Here is a 25,698-nt window from a genome sequence, read left to right as displayed (position 1 = left end):
TTAAATGATTTACAAAACGACAAGTGAGGCACTCAAACTAAATCCTTATTCTTCCTGTGTGTGGCAATTATTCTGTCCATCATGGACAGGGGAAATGTAGTTTCCCCAATCCTGGTATACTCTGATTGGCAGTGACTTGTCAAGGTTATCAGCCAGGAACACATTCCCAGCCTTGCCGCCTTTGATTCTTTTAATGGAAAATTACGGGGTCACATTTTACAGCCGAATTGCGAGCTGCACCATAATAATAATAATAGCATGATTACTAGATTCTAGCAACAAAGAGCTGCTCTGCTAAGAATACCAGCTCCGATGCAAGACACCCAACTGGAGGACGTACCCTGTGCATCTCTGTAGTAAGCATGAGTCACGCTTCGGAAGCGCTCCTGGCCTGCCGTGTCCCAGATCTGCAACAAGGCAAAGTCGGTAAATCATGAGCAAGACCTTCACGACATTGCATGAGCATGAACCCCAATGCCAAGCGAATGGCAGTGTAGTGGGAAAACACACATACACAAACGAAGCAAAACGATAAGGAACGGAACACAAATTTTCACAGGTGAGGTCTGGATGGTTCCTTGCAAGGAGAGGGTTCTGTTGGGTTCTATCGAGTGGAACCCTGCAGGGTTCTATGTCCTATAAAACCTGCATATAGGGCCAGATGTACACTCAGGTAAATGAATCAAAACTGAGACAGTGATGAAATTGGATGGTATGTAATCTGACCAACCTGTGGTCAGAGGCTGTTGGATTGCAGCTCCCATCATCCACAACTATTTGCCACGCTCACTGGGGCTGATCGAGGGTTGTGGGGCCCACAGGTTAGCCACTTGTTTTAAAAGTTGTGTTTTATTTGTGGTCTCTGCTTCGGTCATGTTTTACACAATGTATTATTTAATATGACACTGTGATTTTCAATTGCAGAGGGAAACAGGGCTTTCCCCATGGTGGTGCCCTGGCTGAGGGACGCCTTAGATGAATGCAATAAAAGGTCAGTGGGCAGAGAATAATATATCAGGAATCATTGGGTACCCAAACAACGACATAATGAGAATTCATAAAACAATAATACACATAAATGGCTAGCACGGAGGCTGAACTCCAGCAGGGACCAACACCAACCCACGTGCATGCCGAAATCCCTCTACCTTACTTGGAAGAAGTTCAGGTGATACGCAACATCAGTGTAATTTCAAGAGACCTACCTGCAGTTTCACCTTCACCCCATCCACGGTCACCACTTTGTTCTGAAAGAAAAAAAAATAATAAAAATAAAACCACTCTAGTGTATAAAGCAGAATAAATGTCAGGAACTGAAAAGTCTGCTCTGCCTTTGCCTTTAGACACAGGAATCCTTACAGATGCACCTAATGGTCATCAGAAGGGGAGTTGCTCCAGGCTAGACACCAGTTTTCAAAAGTTTAAAAGACAGATAAATGTTTCACAGGAACAGACACAGTGACTCTAATCACTACACCACACTGACTCTCCGGCGGTTATTGCTTTGATTGGCTGGGAGGTTTGATCAGCAGGGTGAATCTTGCCACTAGCAGCGGCCCCATTGTTCAGTGCCCCATTGAATGACCTTGCTATGGTATAAGGCAACTGAGTTGCATTCTTCCCATTAAGCACAGGACCAACACTATGAAGAACAGGCTAACCGTCTCAGTCGTTACCGTTATCCCAAGTCCACCAGTTGTCATTTCTTATAAACTTAGGAATGGGGAGCCTTTGCCCTTCCAGATACTTGGCCATGCTGGTTGAGGCTCATGGGATTTGTAGTCCAACAACATCCTGAAGGATGCAAGTTCCCCATCACACTTATAAACGTTAGGGAAGTGTAAAGGTAAAGGTAAAGGGACCCCTGACCATTAGGTCCAGTCGTGACCGACTCTGGGGTTGCGGTGCTCATCTCGCTTTATTGGCTGAGGGAACCGGTGTTTGTCCGCAGACAGCTTCCGGGTCATGTGGCCAGCATGACTAAGCCACTTCTGGCGAACCAGAGCAGCGCATGGAAACGCCGTTTACCTTCCTGCCGGAGCGGTACCTATTTATCTACTTGCACTTTGACGTGCTTTCGAACTGCTAGGTTGGCAGGAGCAGGGACCAAGCAACAGGAGCTCACCCTGTCAAGGGGATTCGAACTGCTGACCTTCTGATTGGCAAGTCCTAGGCTCTGTGGTTTAACCCACAGCACCACCCGTGTCCCTAGGGAAGTGTAGAACAATGCATTAACCCCAACGCATTAACCCAGTTAATATCAATTGCTTCCATCAAACTACTGTTGGTGCTTATTTGTAACTACTGAGGATGGGAAGAATCTGCTAAAAAACAGTAGAATCATAGGAGAGTTGGAAGCTCTCTGAGGGATATTAGTCCAACCCCCTGCAATGCAGGAATCTCAACACAAGGTCCCCCATCCAGTTTGAAACCACACTAGACTCTGCTTAGCAGTTTTATTGCTGCGCCACTAGTCATGCTGTGTGAAAAGTATCTTGCAAATTTGATGGGTGGAATAAACTGGCATATGGCACATCCTAGAAGGGGCCATATAAACAGAAAGTCTCACATCCAGGCCACCTATTCTGGGGGAGAGGAATGCCCAGATTCCTGGTGCCTGATACCAACGCATTGAGATCTGGAGTCAGGAGGATACATTACTGTGCAATGGAAACAAGCCAGCGAGCAAATCTGATCAGTTTATCTGCAGATGAACGGCACATTTGCTCGCCTGCCACTGTCGCCTTAACTGAGGCTATGATCAGGAAACCGCTCTGCCGTTTGGTGTGGGAACCTTTCTATGCAGCTACCCCAGCTACATCGTTCCCAGTGGCCCTGGGTGAACCAGATCCACTCTGGCCCAGATGAGCAGCAGCCACTGAGAACAATGCAGTCCTGCACCGGAAAAGCTCGGTGAGAACATTCTCCGTAGTCATTGGAAATAATAGAAGCAAACCATCAGGGCTCAGCATGCTGCTTTAAGTGGTTCTCGAGTCCTGTAAGACTGTGTGAAAAGTATCTTGCAAATTTGATGGGTGGAATAAACTGGCATATGGCACATCCTAGAAGGGGCCATATAAACAGAAAGTCTCACATCCAGGCCACCTATTCTGGGGGAGAGGAATGCCCAGATTCCTGGTGCCTGATACCAACACCTGTAAGATGTTTGGTCACAAGGTATTCTCCGCTTTCTCTTTCTTGCATTAACAATGATCCATGATATAAGGCCACCCATAGATTCCCCTCTGCATCGCCCACATTAGGGTTACAAGGCAAATCTGGGGCTGACAATCATCTTCTAAAATACAGCTCCTTCTCTAAAACAGCATAGATCCAGACACTTGCAATCTTGCACTGCATATTATAGTCACGTGCTATTGGAAAGCAGCCATAGATTAGGTAGACAGGGCCTGACTTCATGTTATGGGGACTGATGCAACCCCAGCCTCATCCAAGCAGAAATTCACGGTGACATTTGCTAAACGAGTCTCACATTTCTTTTACCCAACGCTCCTGGAGAGTTGCATGGGAGTCCGCAACAGCCACACATCCTCCGTGACACAGATTTAGCCCCCAGAGGATGGCGTGAAAAGATCTCCCCCTACTTAAGTGGAATCAGAACCTGAACATTGTTCGGGGCGTGAAGTAGCACCCAGACACCTTTCCAAATCACTGTCTCTTCTTTGGGCTCATCCACACTTCCCCTTGCTCCAGACGCAAAGGCAAAAACTGCTTGGACCCAAGTCTAGGAAGTACAGGAGCAAAAAACTGCTTAGGCTCATGCTTTCTAGGCATGAGAGAAGTGGAAGTGTGAAGCCTTGCAAGGCCAACATTACAGATGACTCCGATATCTCATTCCTCATAATGCGTTTCACAAAATGTGGAGACGGGACATCGCTCAGTGGCTGAGCATCTGCCTCACGTGCAGAAGGTCTTGGGTTCAATCTCCGACATCTCCCCTGCCTGAACGCCCCCCCCCCCCACAAGAGCAGCAGCCAGTCACTGCAGACAAGACTGAGCTATATGGGCCAACCGTTTGATTCAGTACAGTCATACCTCTTGTTACATTTGCTTCAGGTTAAATCTTTTCAGGTTGCGTCCCACAGCGACCCAGAAGTAACGGAATGGGTTACTTCCGGGTTTCACCGCTTGCGCATGTGCAGATGCTCAAAATGATGTCACGCGCATACACAGAAGTGGCAAATCGCGACGCGCAGACACGGGTTGCGTTCTGCTCAGGTTGCGAACGGGGCTCCGGAACGGGTCCTGTTCGCAACCAGAGGTACCACTGTACAGTGATACCTCGGGTTACAAATGCTTTGGGTTACAAACGCTTCAGGTTACAGACTCTGCTAACCCAGAAATAGTACCTTGGGTTAAGAACTTTACCTCAGGATGAGAACAGAAATTGTGCGGCAACAGCGGGAAACCCTATTAGCTAAAGTGGTACCTCAGGTTGAGAACGGTTTCAGGTTAAGAACGGACCTCCAGAATGAATTAAGTTCTTAACCCGAGGTACCACTGTAGAAGGCACCTTTGTATGTTCTATGTTTCTATACCAAATTATGCATCCAAAGAATGCCGAGATAATACAAACCGATGATACCAATCCTGGGAGAAGTGAGAATGATGAGAAACAGCACATCTAAGACTAGCTAGTTCAGGCAACATTTCCATTCAGTACCTTTGTCTTCACAAAAACAGTAATTTTCTGAGGAATGGTAATGGGAAGCACCCCCCTGGTCATCATATGCATGGGCATAGCCAGGATTTATGTTGGTGGGTGCATGCTGCTGCCACGGCCCAGGACTCCCTGCTGGGAGCCTGAAGGGCCCTGGCCTGCCTCTCTCCACCCGGCTTGGGGTGGGGCCTGACAGGCTCCATGAAGGACTGCTGCTGCTCGACAGAGAGGGCTCCTTTAGATCCATTAGAGGCACCAGAACAAGGTACAGGAATCCTGTGCCGTGTGGAATAGGACAAATGCATGGCTCGCTCATGCAATATTTAGGCATGCCCTGTTCTCATCTCAAGGCTGAGCTCCACATTGTGTTAATTGTGTGGCTTGCAGCCATGTGTCAGGGAATTTAAAACAACAACAACATTTTGATTCTAGGTGCAGGGGGCTCAACATTCCATTGGAACTGCAACACAGAGCAGGGGTCAGCAAACTTACCGTGCCTCAGGCTGGTGTCTCCAGCACCGATTGCACGGCGGGTCGGAGCGTGTGCCCATACACGTGCGCACATGCTATTTCTGGTGCAATTCCGGGTTGGATGAGGACCAGAAATAGATTGTGCGCATGTGCATGGGCCTCCTCTGACCTGGATGTGCACAAGAAATAACGCTTGCACATGTGCAAATAAGGCTTGCACATGTGGAAATAAGGCTTGCACATGCACACAAGCTATTTCCAGTGCTCCTCTGACCCGTGCAGCGCAGTACCAGTAAGAGCGGGCGGAGGCAGTGGGTGGTGGGGGTCGCCGCGGGCCGGATAAACAAGTCCCTCAGGCCTTATCCGGCCTGTGGGCCTTATTTTGGGGACCCCTGACATAGAGGGAACGGGGTGTTTCCTCCCCTGCTACTATCCTAGTGGAAATCCCCTCCCTGCTCTGCAGTTGGTCCTAATGGGAGCTATGCATTCCCATCACTACCAGCAGTGTGTACAGCAGAGGGGTGGCGGTAGCAATTTTAATTGGGATCACAGCTGAGGAGGAAAGGGTTAGAGAACCCCTCCCTGCATGCTACAACCCCAATCACATAAGATTACATTTTTTTTAAAAAAATCTATGCAATTAACATGATCTCAGTAGGGGCAGCCATTCCCTGCGCTGTAACAGAAGCATCTCTCTGCATTCGTTGGCAGCTGTAGTGCTCTCACCCGGAAGTCTATGCCGACAGTGGCTATGAAGGTCCCAGAGAGGAAGGCCCCGTCTTTGAACTGGATGAGGAAGCAGGTTTTCCCCACGCCTGAATCTCCAAGCAGCATCACCTACAACATGGGGTGCAAAAGCCCATTAATAGTGCAAGGGACAGCAGGTACCTTCGGTGGGAGCAGGGAAGTCGATGGGAAAGAGGAGGAGGAGGAGGAAGAGCTGAGTGCTCTGAGGTCCAGGGCCTGGGCAGGGATGCCAAGCTCAAGCGAGCACAAGAGCAGGCTGCTCTTTGCTGTTTCAAGAGTCAGATTCACTTCCTGGCTGATTGCTTGGCTCCTGGTGTTACATAACGGGGCCAATGCCCTATTGTTTTGAAGACCTATTTGAAGTTCCACTTAAATAAGCTTCCCCCCTGGATCGCTAGACGGTGGGGAAATCTAATCTAGCAAGCCAGGAGGTCAGCCAACAGCAGCAAAACAATCATAGGAAAAACTTAATCTTCACTCTCATGTTAGCTCCCCCATCAGACTTCTCTGGGTCAGCCTCACAATGTTGACAGTGGCTATTCCTCAACATGGGACACATGCAACAGAACGCTGTCAGCTCCTTGAAACCTGTTTGCTTCCCTCCTGCCTTAATGCTACTGCTATCCATTCTGAATGAAATCAGCCCTGAGTGCTCATTGGAAGGACAGATCCTGAAGCTGAGGCTCCAATACTTTGGCCACCTCATGAGAAGAGAAGACTCCCTGGAAAATACCCTGAAGTTGGGAAAGATGGAGGGCACAAGGAGAAGGGGACGACAGAGGACGAGATGGTTGGACAGTGTTCTCGAAGCTACAAACATGAGTTTGACCAAATCACGGGAGGCAGTGGAAGACAGGAATGCCTGGTGTGCTCTGGTCCATGGGGTCATGAAGAGTCGGACACGACTAAACACGACTAAACAACAACAACAAAGCTTGCAAGTGATGGTCTGGGGCTTTATGACCAAGCCATGGTCCTTCTGGGTTCACAGTAGGAGGCAGTATGGCTCTAAATACCACCTGCTGGGAATGACAGGTGGGCAGAGTGCTGTTGCATTCAGTACTAACTTCTGGGCTTCTCACAAGCATCTGGTGGACCACTCTAAGAAGAGGATGTTGCGCTAGATGTACATTGCCCTGATCTAACAGGGATCTTCTCATGACCTCCCAAGAGGTCCTAAGAAGTCTTCCTACCTTCCATGCTGTCTCAAGAACTGTGCATTGGGACGTGTAATCTTCTGCCTGTAGGTGAGCAATCTTGAGGGGCACCAAGCCCACAATTCCAGGCCTCTCTTGCACATTTGTAATCATTTCTTCTTTCCCAGGATGACTAGAAGGTTATAAACCCTCTTCCCTGACTGGTTGCCCTCATTTCCATGACTTCTACTACTATGAACAACCGGTGGAGCTGTGCAGGGCCACATATTTAACTTTGGTTTTGAATGTTCTGTGTTTTTTGATTGCAGACAACAAGGCTGTGTGAGGCTTACATCTATATAAACTGTCCATAGGACCAGTTTACCCAAGACATATCTGTGATTTCAAAGAAATTCCCTACTAGGGTCAGTGCTGCTGCTCCTACTACACTCCTAGGGTTTGTTCATTGCCTTAAACAAGCAAGTCCCCCCCCCACCACCATCATGAGCAAATACAGTCTCTGTAAGCTCCAAGCATTTGTAAACCCCTCAAGTAATCTGCAATGGCCCAGCTGGAAAACAACACCTGCATCTCAGGTCTTCTTTGGCTGGAGCCAGATTTGTTACTTATATATATGAGCAGGCTGTGATTAGGGTCTCAAGTCTGTTTACAGTAAATAGTCCCTTCGCTCTCTTCCCCTTTGTCTGTAGAATGTCCCCTAAAAGTCAGTGCGGCTATAAATGCACATAGGCTCCACCAGGGCTCACAGAGGCTCCACTATGGCTTGAGGATCTCCCAGATAAACACCTGAGAGGTACCATTACAGCACTTTACCCAGGTGATACGTGTCATGAGCTAACTCTGTTTGATCTGGGACTCCCCCCCCCAGCCGCCTCACCCATGTTGCCAGATAGCTGAGCAAACACGTAAGCCAGCATCCACTCCTCCAAAGCAAACAGACCTCAGCTTAGAAGTCCTGGTTTTGTTGGCAGCTCTGGGTCCATTTTTTACACTGGGGAGAGGAAGGTGTTATCCGAGCTGTTTCTGAGAAACAAAGAGGAGTCTTCCTTGTGGCATCTTTAAAACTTATTTCCCGAGGGGGGTAGCTGGCTAGTCTGATGCAGCAGAAGCAAAAGAAGAAGAAGAAGAAGAAGAAGAAGAGGAGGAGGAGGAGGAGGAGGAGGAGGAGGAGGAGAACAGAAAAATGTATTGTCTCTCCTTAAAGACTAACAAATTTTATTACGGCATAATGGGCTTCAGTCCATGAAAACTTATGCTATAATAAAATCTGCTGGTTTTTAAAGTGACACAAAACTGTTGTTAAAGACTAACAGTGATAATATCATCATCACCTTTCTTCCACAGGGTTCAAAGAGGCATACAAAGTTCTCCTCCTTCCTGTTTCATCCTCTCAACAACCTTGCGAAGTAAGCTAGCCAGCCATTCTCAACCTGTGGGTGCCCAGATGTTGTTGAACTACAACTCCCATCACCCCTAGCTAGCAAGGCCAGAGCTCAGGGATGATGGGAGTTGTAGTCCAACAACATCTGGGGACCCACAGGTTGGGAGCTGCTGGGCTAGACTGAGAGACAGTGCCTGGCCCAAGGTTGCCCACTTTCACATCTGAGTGGGGATCTGAGCCCAGGTCTTCCCAGGTCCTACTGCACCACCCTATTGTAAGCTTTCACGGACTACAGCCCAGTTTTCATCCAGTGGTCTCTAGACCACAGGAATTTCTGTTGCAATAAACCTTTCATTAAAAAAAAGACTTCCTTTCTTGCGTTTCCAACTAACAAGAGATGCACCCCCCCCCACCCTACCCCGGAATGTGTCCTTTGAAAAATGTCGATCAGCAAGTGCTCATCCCCCTATTAAGAATGGTTCTGCCAGTCTACTCTGAGATAACAGCAATCTCTCTTTTCTGTCACTAGGGGACAAACCTGCGATCAGATATGTCAGCAGCCCTTGCAGGAAAAGCAAACAATGAGGTCAAGACTTTTGAAGTGTCTTCTGAGCTGCTCCTATTCCAAATGGATACATCCCCGTTCCCCAAGGCACAGGTTTCCACCATGAGTTAAAGAGTAGGAGGCCTGCTTCACATTTACACATTGCAGAATCTATGAGGACAACTTGTCCATGGGGGAGCCAAAGAGGGAAAACCACCCGAAAGGTTTGAGGTCACTAGCATGTGGGTTGGTGTGGCTCAGTGCGAACCAGAGAGTTTCGAGGAAGTTCAGAGGTTGCCTGAAGTAGAAGCCAGGAAATGGCAAGAGGCAATGCAGAAGGAAGTGAGCTCAGTGAAGTCTCTAGGTGTGTTCTCCATCACGACACTGCCTACAGGTAAGCAGGCCGCGAACAGCCACTGGGTTTACCGTCTTAAACCCACAGCAACTAGAGAACCACAGTACAAGGCTAGACTGGTAGCCAGAGGGTTCACGCAGCCAACACATCAGCACATGCTGTGTTTTACTCTGCTATAGTCCGGAGAAGCTGAGAGGCAGCAGACGTGTACCGGACCTCATATACTCCACAAAACCCCTTTCATTTTTAATGCTTATTGGAAGGAGGCAAGTTCCAGAGCACCAACTTGTGCAGAGAAGGGTGTATGCAGAGAGTTGGGTTGGGGGCTGTCATCGTTTTGCTGTCTCTGTAACACAGGGGTCGCCACTTTGGTGCCTGTGGGCATACGTGTGCTTGCAGAGGCCTTTCCTGGTGCCCACAGTGCCCCCCTCCATTACACTTGAAAGAAGCAATAGGTTGTGGTGCATGTCTGGTTGCCGTGTGTGGTTCTTCAGCTTGCAAATGTGCAAAGACCTGTAGAAGGTCAGGGCGATGGGAATCTAGGGTGAGTGTTGGGGTTTGCATTGTCAGGCATCTGCCAGGGCCTGACAATGGATCCTCCAGGGATCCTTGACTTTGCTTCTACTCCTTTGTGCCACGGCCTGTTCAGCTGCCCTCTCCAAGCAAGTGAGCAGCAACAAGAGCAAGTCACTGGCCGTGAGAAGTGATCACACAGAATCAAAGAACTGCAGAGTTGGAAGGGACCGTGTGGATCACCGGAGAAGCCAGATGGGCAGGGTATAAATAATATATTATTATTATTATTATTATTTAGCCCAACCCCTGCGACCCAGTATTATTATTTTGTCCAAGTTGGGGCTCAAACACACAACCCTGAGATTAAGAGTCGCATGCTCTACCAATTACAGATAGGTAGCCGTGTTGGTCTGCCATAGTCAAAATAAAAAAATCCTTCCAGTAGCACCTTTAAGACCACCTAAGTTAGTTCTTGGTATGAGCTTTCGTGTGCAAGCACACTTCTTCAGATACGAAGAAGTGTGCTTGCACACGAAAGCTCATACCAAGAACTAACTTAGTTGGTCTTAAAGGTGCTACTGGAAGGATTTTTTTATTATGCTCTACCAACTGAGCTATCCCATGAACTGGCCCTTTGCATGGCTTCCACTACTGGTGGGACTGGTGGGGCAGAAGACAGGGCAACGCTGAGACTAAGGAGGCAGCTGGCAGGTAGTGCCTCGACTGGGTGTAAGAAGGAAGGCAGGCAGGTGGGGAGCTGGCTGAGGGCCGGCTGAGGATGGCAGGCAGTGCCCCATTTCCCCATGTGAATCAGTCTCCCCTGACCTCCGCGTTCAAAAGAGCTTCAGCTTACTAGAGGCTCACCAGAATCCCCGGACAACAAAAGACATGGGCCTTGCCAGGCTTGCAAGGCAGGCTATTCATCAGCCTTCCAATGCTAACGTTTTTCATAGTGAGAGTGGCTTGTCAGTGGCATCCTGTGAAGGTGAAAAGACAGAACTTCCATTTCCCCGTTAGCTTTTCATGGTTCAAAGCTGACTTTGTATGAAATTGACAGCAAAGACCAAGCTGGACACCTGCAAAGAACTCCTTGGAAAGCCACACTGAAAAGCTTTGACCAGCGCCCAAATCTGTTACCAGAGGATACTGCTGGCTCTGATTATTTGTCTGTTAGCAGTGTTCCTCAACTGAGTGCTGGGATGAGGAAAGCTAATCTACTGTCAACGACAGCAGCTAAAGGGCTCTGCAGTTGATCCCAGTGACCTCGCAGGGAGTATGTTCTCCTCATCGCTGCAGCAGAGAGGTTTCCCAGAGCTCACACCTCTGGGCTGCGGAGAGCCATGCAGAAGCTGCCTTTGAGGAAGCTAACCCCTTTGCCCTGCATAAAGCTTTCTCTCTCTCCCTCCCCCTGCCGCTGCTTTCATTCTGAGAGATGCGTCTCCTGACCAACCTCCCCACAAAGCCCACTTTTAGCAGCTTCCTCCGGGTGTGGTTTGAATAGGAACTGCTCTGTTGAAGGAAAGGAGAACGCTGCATTGCTGGGTCAGGGAGATTCATTTTAAGTTGCTCAAGAACGAGAAGCTGACAAGCGCCCCAACCTATAAACAACCTGCTATGATGTCTAAATGGTGGCAGGGTTTCGCCTCAGTCAGAGATTGGCAGGGCCTCTGCAATCAAGGCTTAGAAACCAACCAGTGGCTGTTTTCAGTGTCATTTGCAAGCTCAGCCACCTTTGCTGACAGAGTGGTGGAAGTCGGGTGACAGGTTTCCAGGCTGGAAAAGCAGCACCTGTTGAACTTCTGCCACCTGTGCAGGTGTTAAAACTTTTAGCAGGTAAAAGGTACAGGAGCCAGGGCACTCCGTTGTACAGACTGGCAGTTGATTCTTACTGGCAATGGAGCAGAGTTCTCCCTCATCCCCCTGAGGGCAGCAGGGCAGGCCGTGTGGCTCAAACAGCACTGCCTGCTCTCTGCCCTATAGCATCTGCACCTGAGGCAGCCACCTCACTGGAGATCCTAAAGTCACCGCTTCGTTTTTAGAATGCAGGAAGGAGAGTGCCTTTGAGCACATGCAAATTTACTTTCCTGGTCCCCAAATGGCTACTAGCAACCTCCACACACCTGGGATGTCTTTCTAAGCAGGGTTGAGTCCCTCCGGCACCTTTCACTTTAGAAGCTGGCGGGGGGGGGCAAGAAAGGCCCCCCACTCTTTGCCCAGGGGTGCTGGCAGAGTGGGACCCAGGCAGGAGAGTTTCAGAGCTGGAAGGAGAACGACCAGTGAATAGAGGAAAGTTAAAACTATGTCCCGGAGAGAGTGGGCACGCCATGCGCGCCACGACGAAGGCGAGAGGGCAGTGCCCGCGTCCCAATAGCGGAGCCCCCCTCCTCTCCGGCAGCCCCCTCCCCTTCCTTCCCCGCCACACCCACTCGCGCCCCCTGGCGCCCAACCCGAGCAGGCTCCGACCTTGCCGGCGACGTCGTAACTCCCGCCCAGGGAAGCGGCTTTTCTCAGCAGCGGAGGCGCGAGGGTCCCGTTGCGCGCGGGAGGGGCGCCTGCCCCGTTGCTGATCATGGTGGCTTCAGTCCCCGGCCGGGCAGGGAGCAGGAACTACATGCGAGAGGCTGGCCAGCTCTGGCCACGCTGCTAGTGCTGCTGCTGCCGCCGCCGCCCCTCCCCGGCTGCCCGAAGAACCGCCCCTTTCCAAGCCCCGAAGTGGCGGCCGTTGCGCTCAGGAAGGAACCGACGGGGCGAGTTCCAAAGCGGCTCACGGGACAGGGCCGGAGCCTTCCCGCGCCCAAGTCCCGCCGGCGCAGGATTTACTAACTTTACGCACACGTTTTGTCTACCTCCCTTATTAAGGATCGGGCAGCGGGGTAACTGCTGAGAGTGGCTATGGGGAGACGCCCCCTTTCCCACGCTTCTTTCCAAATAGACCCCGTGAGTGGGAACTCTACGGACCTAGGATCATTCCTGGCCCTTGCATTCAGCATCACCAAGAATGATTGGAATAAGCATCACTGTCTGGCACACTTGCTAAAGAGCCAAAGTTCCAGAGAAACTGGACCCTGAGACTGAATGTGTTGGGTGATTACCCATTCTAAGATCAATTGATTTCCGTGAAACTAAGCAGCATTTAAAACACAAAGCCTCTTCCATCTAAAATCCACAGAGGTACATCTTTTCCATCAGTTTGACCTCTGATCTCCACGGATTTTTATTTTAAAGACTGGTTACATGCAGCATGACATTTAAACAATACCTGAGAAAGAGTAAATTTGATTCCAAATGAATTCTCAGATTTCATTCAAATCTTCTCTAATCTGAGGAAATCCAGTAACAGAACAAAGTGTGTGTGTTTCTGGAACTGCCAGGAATTCCTTGCTCAATTTGCACAGCAGTAAGGGATCGCCTTACCTAAACAACATCCTTATCTAACATCTCTTAAGTGAAGTTATTTTCTTTGTACAAAATCATGCTCATGGGAATTGCAGAACACAAGGCCTCTGGCTAGAGCTAAAGGCATTTATTCTACCCAAATATCACCAAATCTGCAGCTGGTGGAAATCAATTCTAGATTTATGATCAGAACAACCCCTTTCTTCCCTTCCCCATCCTCACCAGGCTGACTGAGAAGAAGAAATTGGGTGGAAATTGCTTTAGATTTTCAGATCCCTGGGATTAAACAGAAACTGGAGATTGCCTGAGACAACTCTGAGGCAACAGGTCTCCACAGAACACTTCTATTAAATCTGTTAACCATTTTGTAGTTCCTTGGAAAAGAACATGATAAAACGCTTGCAATGTAATAAAATAAGATGAATATGAAAATAGTCAATGCACCAAAAGAGACATAATTCAGCTCTGTGAAGTCACAAAATCCTGAAAGGTGCTAAGTCATGAAAGAGATTTTACTGCTCCCTGGGAATTTTGTGGGTGGGTCAGTAATGGATAATTTCTCCCCAGTGTTTGTTCTGCTGTTTCAGCTGCTCTAACAATGTCTACATTAAAGAGGAAATAGTGGCTTGCCAGTGGCATGCTATCGCCTTTTTGTCAGATAAGAACCCCCTCTTTACCTGCACAGTGGTACCTCGGGTTACAGACGCTTTAGGTTACAGACTCCGCTAACCCAGAAATATTACCTTGGGTTAAGAACTTTGCTTCAGGATGAGAACAGAAATCCTGTTCTGGCGGCACGGCGGCAGCAGGAGACCCCATTAGCTAAAGTGGTGCTTCAGGCTAAGAACAGTTTCAGGTTAAGAACGGACCTCCGGAACGAATTAAGTACTTATCCCGAGGTACCACTGTATCTGTTTATGTATTGATTTTCTCAATTCTCATTCATGATATGCAGATGCTTCAATTTTTTATACAGCCAGAGAAGGAAGGGAGCTACATACAAATACTGAAAGCTTTAACTTTCTTTCCAATAAAATAAAAAAGTTACTTTTAAAATAGTAATTTAAAATCTGCACATGTTTCATTGAAATGATAGAATACACAAGTGCCACATTCCTTCCGTGGGAATTTTCAAATTATGGTTTTATCACATTTGTGTACTTGCCCTTCTTCCAAGGAGCTCAGTTTTATACATAAGGCAGTTCCATGTTACCCTTTCAACTGCTCTGTATGAAAAAGTGAGTGACTCATCCTGTTAACTGAGTGAATATTTAAACAGAGGACTCTAATGCTTTGTTCACCATGCCAACCTGGCCCTAGTTTGGCAATTCAATGAATGTCCCAACCATCTTAACTCCCGCAGAGGACATACAGAGAGAATAGCATTTTCTTTCCTATATTGGAGAATCCTATATTGGGCTAAGTGGCTACGGGTGGCTAACCAGTAATCCTCAAGATATTGTTGGACTCCAACTCAAATCATGGCCAATGGTTAGTCATCTGTAGCCCAGCAGTATCTGGAGGGCAGCAAGTTAGCCACCTTTGCCATAGGCAGATCCACATGGACTATGTATTTGGTACCATTGTTCTTATGAAACTCCACCCTTACTCTTAAAGGGACAGCAACCAGGAGGAGATCATCTTCTTTGAGAACTACTAGGTTAAGTAGTAGACAAGCTTCAACTGTACCTCCCACCTAGAGGCTGATGAAAGATCAAAAACTCTGGAACGTGTATTATTTTTAAATACTATTACTTTAAAATAAAATCGTGTTATTTTTAAAAACAACAACCTTCAATCCTATTTCTCTCTCCAAACAGACTCAAGACAGGTAACAAACAGTAAAACAAACAGGATAAAAACAAACATAATCCCTTAAAAAAAACAACCCTCTAACATATACCCAAATTACTAAGTCAACAGTATAAAGGGACCCTTGAGCATTAGGTCCAGTCGTGACCGACTCTGGGGTTGTGGCGCTCATCTTGCTTTACTGGCCGAGGGAGCCGGCGTACAGCTTCCAGGTCCTGTGGCCAGCATGACTAAGCCGCTTCTGGCGAACCAGAACAGCACACGGAAACGCCGTTTACCTTCCCGCCAGAGCAGTACCTATTTATCTACTTGCACTTTGACGTGCTTTCGAACTGCTAATTCTGTCATTGATTTTCTATAGAGTCAGTGACTGAGAACAAACAATCTTTATGACCATATCTTGCAGGTTTACATTTCTTTTCCGATTTCTTCAACCAGCTTAAAGAGGGATAGCATTGGTTCCTGTATCTCTCCAGGAAACCTATTGCAACTTCCTTGTGCAACTGCCTAGGGTGGCCAAAAGCCCACACCCTCCCGAAAGCCAACATTGCTTCTAGCTCTGGGATTTTCACCTCCTTTCCTCTGTGGGTCAGGCAGCCCTAGATCCCAAAGCACCAGTACCCAGAAGCACCAAGGTGTACACTGACCTGGGTACTCTTGCTTCCAAGGAGCAGTGGTGGCTGCTGGTGTCCAATGGCAAAAGACTGGGAGGCCAACAGTAGGGGGAGCCAGAGCCCATGACGGGGAGAGCCAAAGAGTTGCAGTTCTGCCTCTCATCCTCCTCTATGCTAAAAGGGCAACAATGAGACTAAGGTGGAAGCAGAGAAGCCAGGGCAACCCCCCGGACTGGTTGTAAGGCAGGTAGGCTTGGAGAAGTCTAGACTTAGGTTGGTGGGGCAGTGCCTCACTGGCAAATTGGGCCCCATTGGCAACTCTGTGGGTTTCCAAGTGATATCATTCTGGCGTTCTCAGAGCTGCCTGTATTTGGTTTTTCAGTTTAAAGTTTTGCAAACACATATCCAACATACAACATAAAAACAAGATTCCAAATAATCACCTGGACTTCCCTCCTCCCCTTTGCGGGTCCTATTTTTAGCCATTTCCTCCTGCATCTTTTATATTATAATAATCCCAAACTCTTACATCTTCACTATGTCCAAAATTCACCATTAAACTACAAGTGTTATTCCAATCCTACTAACAATTTTAGCTGTTTACAATGGTTTTTAAGATAAATTGTAAGTTTCCCCCACTCCTTAGGGAGAAGAACATGCCCTTCTACTAGTTCCAAGATTACTGCAGAGCCCCTGTGAAGTAGCCCCACACTAAATCTCATGATTGACTAGGAATCAGAACCCACACATAGTTCTCTAAAACCAGTTCAGCTTAGACTTGTTTGCAGATCTGCCTCCTAACAATTTAGATCTCGTTGTGCAAATGAGAAGTTGCAAAACAGAAGATCAGGTTGGGTTTCTTAGGTTATGTGACTGTCAAAAGTAAATCCATTTAAATTAATAAATTTAAGCAGGGAGAAACTATGTGCAGTTCAAAGTGACAGTGCCCTCCTATACGTCTCCTCAGAAGGAAGTCCCACCGGGTTCAATGGGCCTTACTCTCATGTAGGAATGCAGTTTAAGGCTTGTTTCCTAAGTGTGCAGCAATGCCCTGTCCCTTATCCAGAAAGTCAATGGTGCGTGGAAACATAAGGAGACGGCACACACAGATATATTCCATTCATGCATTTATTTACTTATTTTTGCTTGTCCGAGCTACTCTCCAGGTCTCCAAGACCTTATATTTAGCCCTGATTCCCCACTACTCTTCACTAGAGGAACCTGTATTTCTGGTCTCTGTAACAATGCCGCAGAAAATATTCGAGAAATGTAAAATGCATCAGATCAGGAAAACTGAATGTAGATTATAGTTCCTTTGGCACGGGGTGTTTGAAACACCCAAAACGAGTGAAGGCTTCTCATGGGTGTTTCGCAAGTGGCAATGATGAAGGAATCCACAATGCAGAGAAAAACCTATGGTCTTCGCACTGAGCCTGCAAATTGTTTTCTTGCAGTTTCATGAGAGAATAGTAACTTTCTGCTCCTGACACCTGTGCAGCCAAGCAGGTCCTGAGTTTTGCCCAAAGGCTTCGTAACCCTGATACGGAGTATGGCAAAACTCTTTTCCATGCAGGGCAGGACAGCTGAAAGTGAGAAAGTACAAGCAGTAACATTTTCTCTTTGCCAGTTCAAGGCATCGGGGTTGAAGGCCACATGAGGTTACCAATGGCTCCTAGCCATGATGGCTCTGCTCTGCCCCCACAGTTCAAGGCAGCAATGCTTCTGAATATCAGTTGCTAGAAACCACAGTGAGGGGGTGTCTTTGTGCTCAAATCCTGCTTGTGGGTTTCCCGCTTGAAGGAGCGTCTCCGCCCCCATCGTTCTACCCCAGACATGAGGTCCAGTGCCGAGGGCCTTCTAGCGGTTCCCTCGCTGCGAGAAGCCAAGTTACAGGGAACCAGGCAGAGGGCCTTCTCGGTAGTGGCACCAGCCTTGTGGAACGCCCTCCCACCAGATGTCAAAGAGGAAAACAACTGCCAGACTTTTAGAAGACATCTAAAGGCAGCCCTGTTTAGGGAAGCTTTTAATGTTTAATAGGTTATTGTATTTTAATATTCTGTTGGAAGCCGCCCAGAGTGTCTGGGGAAACCCAGCCAGATGGGCGGGGTATAAATAATAAATAATAATAATAATAATAATAATAATAATTATTATTATTATTATTATTATTATTATTATTACTACAGGCATCTGGTTGGCACTGTGACCACATGGGCTATTGGACTGATCCAGCAGGCTCTTGATGCACCACGACTGGAAGGGGACGGGTTTTCTTCTTTGCCTTAGGCGGTAAAATGTCTCAGGCTGGCTCAGGATTGTGAACAAATTAAATTGCGATTCTTGACATAGGAACTCAATGGTTCTGGAATGTGGCTCAGGACTGAATATGGATAAATGGCAAAGAGCTGCCCTTAAGAAAGAGTTTTTTATTTTATTTCCCCCCACTAGATATCCTTTATGAGAGCAACCAGCCGGTGTTTAAAATTCCACCAAGCCCTCTCCCCTAGTATTTATTTGGTTTAGCTGTTGAAAGATCTTTAGTGTGGTTTTCCAAGTAGCTATTAACAACAACAACAACAACAACAACAACAACAACAACAACAATTTATACCCCGCCCATCTGGCTAGGTTTCCTCAGCCACTCTGGGCAGCTACCAACAGAATATTAAAATACAGTAGTCCACCAAACATTCAAAGCTTCCCTAAACAGGGCCGCCTTCAGATGTCTTCTAAAAGTCTGATAGTTGTTTTCCTCTTTGACATCTGGTAGGAGGGCATTCCACAGGGCGGGTGCCACCACCGAGAAGGCCCTCTTTTCCATTACATGCATCTCCTTCTCCCCATCTTATCTTCACAACAACCCTGGGAGAAAGGCTAGGCTGAGAGGATACAACTGGCCCAAGAGCACCCATGGCTGAGTTGGTGATTTGAACCTGGGTCTCTCAGGTCCTAGCCCAACTCTAATTAATATTAGGAAGCTTCTTGGCTTACAACAAATGGGGTGAGCCATGGGAGTCTTCTAGCTGTGTCAGATAAAAAGAGAAATTGCCTTCATGGTAGAAGAAACATCTAAGAGCCTTGCCAACTTCATTTTTAATTGTGCTTTAAAAACCCCCACTGATTTAATCTCTTGCAGGCGTGGGGAGTGAAAGCATGGCAGTGATCATTTTGAATTATAGGCATGTTTGGAACAAACGCTGCTAAGACCAGTAAATATTTAAGGAAAAAACATTCTGTACTGCTGAAAGCTTCCTTGACAGTACAGTGCCTTTTATTCCAGAGACATGTGATTTATTAGATTTTGGGGCTTGTGGGTTGGCTCGTTGCCTTTTTATTGGCTGAACAACACTTATTTTTATTTTACCGCCTGCTCTCTACAATCAGCAGGAGAGGCTCTTTTCTGTGTCCCACATAGCGTGGATGGTAGCAAGTGACAGGCTAATTTTATTTTATTTTTTGAATATTTTGAATAAATAATTGCTTTCAATTGCTTTTACCAATAATTTTATCATTTTATTCTTTTTGTAAACCACTTTGAAGTTTTTTTAAAAAAAAACAATCAAGTGGTGTATAAATTTTATGAAATGAATGAGTGAATGAATAAATAAATACCTTCAAGCAAGTTGAAAACGCAATTCTCAAGATCAAACCTATTTTTGCCTAAAATTGCCACAAGGGGGCAGGCTTGCGCTTCAGAGCCTCTCAGAATTTATCCTATACAGTACTGTATATTTTGATAGCCAACTCATTCTGGGAGCAAGGAACCTCATGTAACCGAAACAGCATCTTCCTCACACTAAAGGAAGATATCAGCAGCCTTGGGGGAAGTCTAAGGTTTGCAAAGTTTACTAAAACAAATTAGAGGCAAAAACACCCCAATGACAGCAGAACATGTTTAGTAACTGCTGAACAATGACTAACTGGGGTTGGAAGAAAAACCTGGGGGATTGGGGGGGGGGGAGGTTTAAGGAAATTAAATGGAGTTTTCCTGAAAAGGGCACAGTTGGCTAGCATCCTGAAAAGGAGCACTCCACGTATTTTCTTCCAGGTCCTATGTGTTTGTTGACTATCTCAAATAGCAGCACTTCTGCAGAAATGAGTCATGGTCCTTTAAAAAGTAACTATTTAATCAATTCAATTAATAGTGACAACAGCTTTTGCATTCTACCATAACTTTTTCCAAAAATGTTCTTCCACAGGGAAAAAATATTTTTGCCAAAATTACGCCTCCCTCTAGCAAGCAATCTAATCGTACATTTGTTGCAAATTACTCTGCTGATTTCATTCCCTTCACTCAGCCAGAAAGGGGAAAGGTCTCTCCTTTGTTAGGTAAAGGTAAAGGGACCCCTGACCGTTAGGTCCAGTCGTGGCCGACTCTGGGGTTGCGGCGCTCATCTCGCTTTATTGGCTGAGGGAGCCGGCGTACAGCTTCCGGGTCATGTGGCCAGCATGACTAAGCTGCTTCTGGCAAACCAGAACAGCGCACGGAAACGCCGTTTACCTTCCCGCCGGAGCGGTCCCTATTTATCTACTTGCACATGACGTGCTTTCGAACTGCTAGGTTGGCAGCAGCAGGGATCAAGCAACGGGAGCTCACCCCGTTGCGGGGATTCGAGCCACCAACCTTCTGATTGGCAAGCCCTAGGCTCAGTGGTTTAACCCACAGCGCCACCTGCGTCCTCCTCTCCTTTGTTGCTTTACATCAAACAGTAAGACAAGCAATGGGTAAAGGTTATGAGATAGCCATTTATAATTAACAATCCTGGAGTGACTCGCGTGACCATATCAAAGAAGAAAATACGTCACATACCATATTTGGAATCTGGGTGAGTATAACAGAAGAAATCACCTACAAACGGACTGTGAACATGGTACATTTACACTGTTTATGCAGTTATGGGAATTGGTGCCAGGGATGGTGGCCTTCAACAGATAGGTCCCCAAAGCAGTTCCCCCTGGCCTGGTGCCTTCCAGATGTTTTGGACCACAGCTCCCATCAGCCTCAGTCAGCGTAGCCATCAGTCAAGGATGGAGGGACATGCATCCCAAAACATCTGGATGGAAGGACACCAGGAAATGCTACTCATGTCACGTCACACATGCCCCTGGTTTTTGAAGAGGCCTTCTTCAAAAAACTGTGGGATGTGAGAGCCTACAGCTATGAGGCATTTCACAGCAGTGGCGTAACGTGGGTTGCTAGCACCCGGGGCTGGGAGGGAGGGAAACAGATAGAGTACACATGCACATTCAACTATCCAACAGCATCCCCAGGAGATTGCAACCACAGAGATAATAAAAGAATAGTTGTTCCATTGTCTGGAAAGGCCACTTCCTGGTTTGCATGAAGAAGCTGTTTTCAACGAAGCCCAGCGATGTATTTGCGTAGCTGTATTGAGGCAGCACCAGGTGTTGAAACTTTCCACCCCTAACCGTTTTTGGCGCCCCTGTGGCCCCACCCCACGCCATGCCACTGTTTCCCAGAGCAACGCAAGAAGTGCCACCATCTTGGGCTGTGGAAGAGGAAGGTTACAGACCTGGCTGGTGTGCTGTGCTGTGCAGGGTGCCTCTGGGATGGGGGGATGTTTGCTCACAAGCAGCCGATGGAGCCCAAGGCTGAGTGGAATCCATCCAGGCAGGAGAGGAGGAAAGGCAGGAAGCAAAAGGCACGGACAAGGCGAGGAGGCAGGGCAAGGCAAGGCAAGGCAGACAAGCTAGGATCACAAGGCAGGAACACGGTGTGAGCAGCGGTTAAGCAGGACTCCTCAAATGGCCAAGGGCTAGCAGGTGAGAGCAGGAAGCTGACACGTGACTTGACTCTAGCCAATCAGAGGCAGAGGGAGATGGGCCTCCATCGCCCTTTCCTTCTCTGTCTCCCAATTCTCCCCCCCCCCCAAGCCAGACCCAAGTGGTGACACATAGAGCAGCCGTGTTCTGGCCCAGGAAATGTTTGGCCTTTTGCTCAAGTCCTCTCCTGGGTCTGATGCCTGCCATGAAGGGCCGCTGTACCTGTCATTCAGTGGCAAAATATAATAATATAATAAATTTTATTTATACCCCGCCCTCCCCAGCCAAGACGGGGCTCAGGGCGGCTAACACCAGGTATAAAAACAATTGATTAAAATACAACTTAAAAACAAGATTTAAATAAGATGAAAAGATGAAAGCCATTTATGCACAACTAAGTGTGTGTGTGTGTGTGTGTGTGCGCGCGCGCACACATCCTAAAAATGTACCTAGCTATGAGGGCCCAGTGACATCTCTGTGGTTGTTTCATTCCTTGCTCATGGTAAATGGATCATCTGGCTCATTTGGAATAAAAAATCAATAATATTATTTATTTATTTATTTATTTATTTATTTATTTATTTATTTATTTCCTTGCCCATTTGGCTGGGCTTCCACAGCACCTCTGGGTGCCTTCCAACACATATAAAAACATAATAAATTGTCAAGCATTAAAAACTGTGGGGTGTTTTTAATGTTTCTTTAAAAATAATTTTTTTTAATGATAGGCAGGCCTCAGATTGTCTTCCTCTCCCCTAGGGGTCTCTTCGGAAAGTGAACTGCCTTGAATAGTGGATGGTTCAGTAGTTCAGACTTTAAAAGGCCTAAGCTTACAGACCTCCCAAGTGTCCCTGTTTTCCAGGGACAGTCCGGGATTTACAAAAGCCATCCCGGTTTCTGTTTTGATACTGGAATGTCCCACTTTCCCTTAGGATGTCCTTGTTTTCATTGGGTAAATGTTGGAGGTTATGATAGGCTGTCCCTATATTAATCAGAAAAATGTTGGAGGGCCTGGAGTTATGAGACCACTGCGTCAAGGAGATAAGTAACTATACAACCTTTAAAAGACGTCTGAAGACAGCCATGTCCAGGGAAGTTTTTTTAAATGTTCAGTGTTTTATTACATTTTTACATATGTTGGAAACTGCCCTGAGTGACTGGGGCAATCCAGTCAGATGGGTGGGATATAATAATAATAATAATAATAATAATAATAATAGAATAAAGTAAAGATAAAGGGACCCCTGACCATTAGGTCCAGTCATGACTGACTCTGGGGTTGCGGCGCTCATCTTGGTTTACTGGCCGAGGGAGCCGGTGTACAGCTTCTGGGTCATGTGGCCAGCATGACTAAGCTGCTTCTGGTGAACCAGAGCAGCGCACGGAAACACCGTTTACCTTCCCGCCAGAGTGGTACCTATTTATCTACTTGCAGTTTGAGGTGCTTTTGAACTGCTAGGTTGGCAGGAGCAGGGACCGAGCAACGGGAGCTCACCCCGTCGCGGGGATTCGAACCGCCGACCTTCTGATTGCCGAGTCCTAGGCTCTGTGGTTTAACCCACAGCGCCACCCGTGTCCCTAATAATAGAATAGGACGTCCCTATTTTTATCAGAGAAATGTTGGAGGGTATGAGCTTATCCTGCCAGTTTTAGAGTTGGTCACTCATCCTTCTCAGACAGGTTGACAGGAGGGAGATTTTTGTCCGTGCACACACACACACACACACACACACACACACCATATAAAGCAGGTCACAGGGTGGTTGCTGTGCATCATGGGTGCCTGGAGTGAAGACACTTGTCAGGGGTTCAGGAGCAGAGGCAAGGGCAAGGGAGGAAACAGAGAGCGAGGGAGAGGAGGCAGAAGAAAAGATGAGTGATGACGACGACCCGAGATCTCCGAGTCTTTCCAGTGAATCAGAAGATTCACAGAAAGGAGCACCAGTGGCCAGGGCAAGGGGGGAGCCTAGGGGGACACCCCAGGAAGATAGAGCCAGAGGGGACTCAGAGGGGAGCAGTTGGAAATCAGGACCAGCGTCACCGCCAGAGAGCAGGGAAGAGGAAGGGCGCCAGGGATCAAGCGCTGGCAACTCACAACAGGGGGGAGGGCACGAGTCAGGAGTGGCCACACCTCCATCGGGGAGCGAAGAAACGGTCAGACGGAAGGTGGAAGGTTGGGCGCGCGTGCCAAGTTCAAATGCACAGGAAGGTGGCGCAGTAGGCAGCCCGGAAAGGGAGCCAGGTCCTAAAGCCCGCCGAAAGGAGGGAGAAGAGTCAGGGGGGTCAGCGTCAGCGTCAGAGGAATCCCGGAAGGAAGAGACCCCGGGGGGCAGAGGGACCCAGAGAAGAACAGTCAGGCGGAAAAGGTGGAGCAAGGCTAGGATATTAAGTTGGTGTACAAGGGGCGGAGACTCAGATGGAGCTTCGCCGATCTAACCATGAGACGTAGAGTTGCACGCAGCAGCTTGAGAATGGAAACTGTAACTCAATAAAGACTTTTATTTAATGATCGCTGGCTAGCGTGATCCTCTGTGAGCTAGGATCTGGAAGCAGCTCTGACAGTAAGCTCCATCCCTAGATTGTGGGCATCTACGTCCTCGCGGAGAGGAGAGAAAGAGGGTGCCTACTAGCGAGCTCACGAACGGCAGACAACATGACGGCCGAACAGCAGATAGTGGAACTCAGAGAAGCAGTGACACGACTGAATGCCGAGGCTCTTGCATCCAGGAAGAGAGAGGAGGACGCAGCTGCCGCCTACAGGGATCTCCAGGTCAGGTTGGAAGTGCTTACGAAGCAAGGGCAACTGACACCCAAACCGGAGGGGATTGGGTTGGGGAGACGAACAGGCGGTCTGGTCTCTCACTTCGATGGGAATTTGCAACAGTACCCCAACTTTAGAGCAGATGTAATGTGTGCACTGCAACTGCTGAACAAAGACTTTAGAGATGAGCAAGAGAAGGTGGGATTCATCATGTCCCATTTGCATGGAGATGCTAAAGCATGGCTGCGCAATTTGTGGAGAGATAATGATCCGGCGCTCCAAAATGCGGATGCCTTTATTAAAGCGATGGATGGGTGCTTTTTATCAAGCATTGACGTGGATCTTGCTTGGCAGGAGATACATGGACTGAAGCAAGGGAGGGCCAGCGTAAGGCAGTACCATGCCCGCTTTTTCGCTTTGGTCAGTGCCCTGGAATGGGACAGAGATTCGGCTCCTGTAAGAGACCTGTTTTGGGAGGGATTGCACGGCTTGGTTAAAGATGAAATTGCGAGGGGGGAGAGACCCCGGACCACGCAGGAGATCGTTCAGAGGGCGCTGGCGGTGGGGGTGCGGCTGGAAGGACGTCCGTGGAGCAGGGACGAAGGGCGTGGAGGGCGCGAACCAGCCAGGGGCTCCTCCTTCCTTCCCAGAGAAGCAGCGCGTGCGCAATCCACGCCTCCGCCAGGAGGAGGAGCGGAACCTATGGAGGTTGGAGGTGCAAGGGCTCAGTCAGCAGCCAGAGCCCTAGCACCGGCAGCAGTGAAAGCGAAGCCTCCTAGAGGGAACAGGAAGTGTTACATCTGCGATGATCCACAGCATATGGCGAAAGAGTGTCCCCAGAGGCTCCACAAGCACACTGCAGCCTCAGCAATGGTAACTGCAGCAACGCAGCAAGGACAACCACAGCAGGGAAACGAAGGAGTCTGGTTGGAGAAAGAGGCACTGGGGCCCAACCAGACGTGTCAGTGAAGCAGTCCCCAGAGATTTTACAGCCCATGGACCCCCTCCCGCCCAAACCGGTAGTGAAGCTCACCGCGTCGCTCCAGCTGCCCAATGGAATCACCATGGACGTGCCAATCACCATTGACTCCGGAAGCAATGCGGACTTTATAGGGCAGGACTTTGTCGACCGGCACGCTATACAGTTGCTGCCTGCCACGCTGCCCCTGCAGGTTGTCACGGTGGATGGCAGGGAGCTGCTAGGGGGGCAAGTGGTGAAGCAGACGCCACCAATGGTGATGCGACTTGGGAATCACAGGGAAATCATCAGCTTCAATGTCACTCAACTATCGGACACGCCCATTGTATTGGGCATGAGTTGGCTGGACAAGCACAGCCCGACGCTGGCTTGGTACCAGCGGCAGCTGACCTTCGGCTCTTCCTTTTGCGCTGAACACTGCATCGTGCCCAGGCAGGAAGGAGGGGAAGAGGAGTCACAGCTGCAGCTAGGCACGCTGCAAGCGGTCCCCCACAAGTACG

General features: G+C 48.2%; 1 protein-coding gene across 4 annotated transcripts in view; it reads right to left on the bottom strand.

Moving 5' to 3' along the window:
• The window catches only part of RAB37 (RAB37, member RAS oncogene family), an 81,659-nt gene that overhangs the window by 17,082 nt on the left and 38,879 nt on the right, over positions 1–25,698 (bottom strand). Inside the window, exons 1-4 of one of the 4 annotated variants that reach the window (XM_080994064.1) lie at positions 12,464–12,793; positions 5,879–5,989; positions 1,206–1,247; positions 341–407 (exon numbers count right to left, since the gene is read on the bottom strand). In XM_080994064.1, coding sequence (XP_080850190.1) covers positions 341–407; positions 1,206–1,247; positions 5,879–5,986 — 217 coding nt within the window. In that variant the 5' untranslated portion in view covers positions 5,987–5,989; positions 12,464–12,793. Of the gene's footprint in view, positions 1–340; positions 408–1,205; positions 1,248–5,878; positions 5,990–12,315; positions 12,798–25,698 lie in introns of those variants that run through there. The other 3 variants (XM_080994063.1, XM_080994066.1, XM_080994065.1) reach the window with 3 other exon arrangements.

Source organism: Podarcis pityusensis, assembly GCF_964106645.2.
Source record: "Podarcis pityusensis genome assembly, chromosome: 2".
Classification (NCBI taxonomy): domain Eukaryota; kingdom Metazoa; phylum Chordata; class Lepidosauria; order Squamata; family Lacertidae; genus Podarcis; species Podarcis pityusensis.
This window is presented reverse-complemented; position numbering and strand designations above follow the sequence as displayed.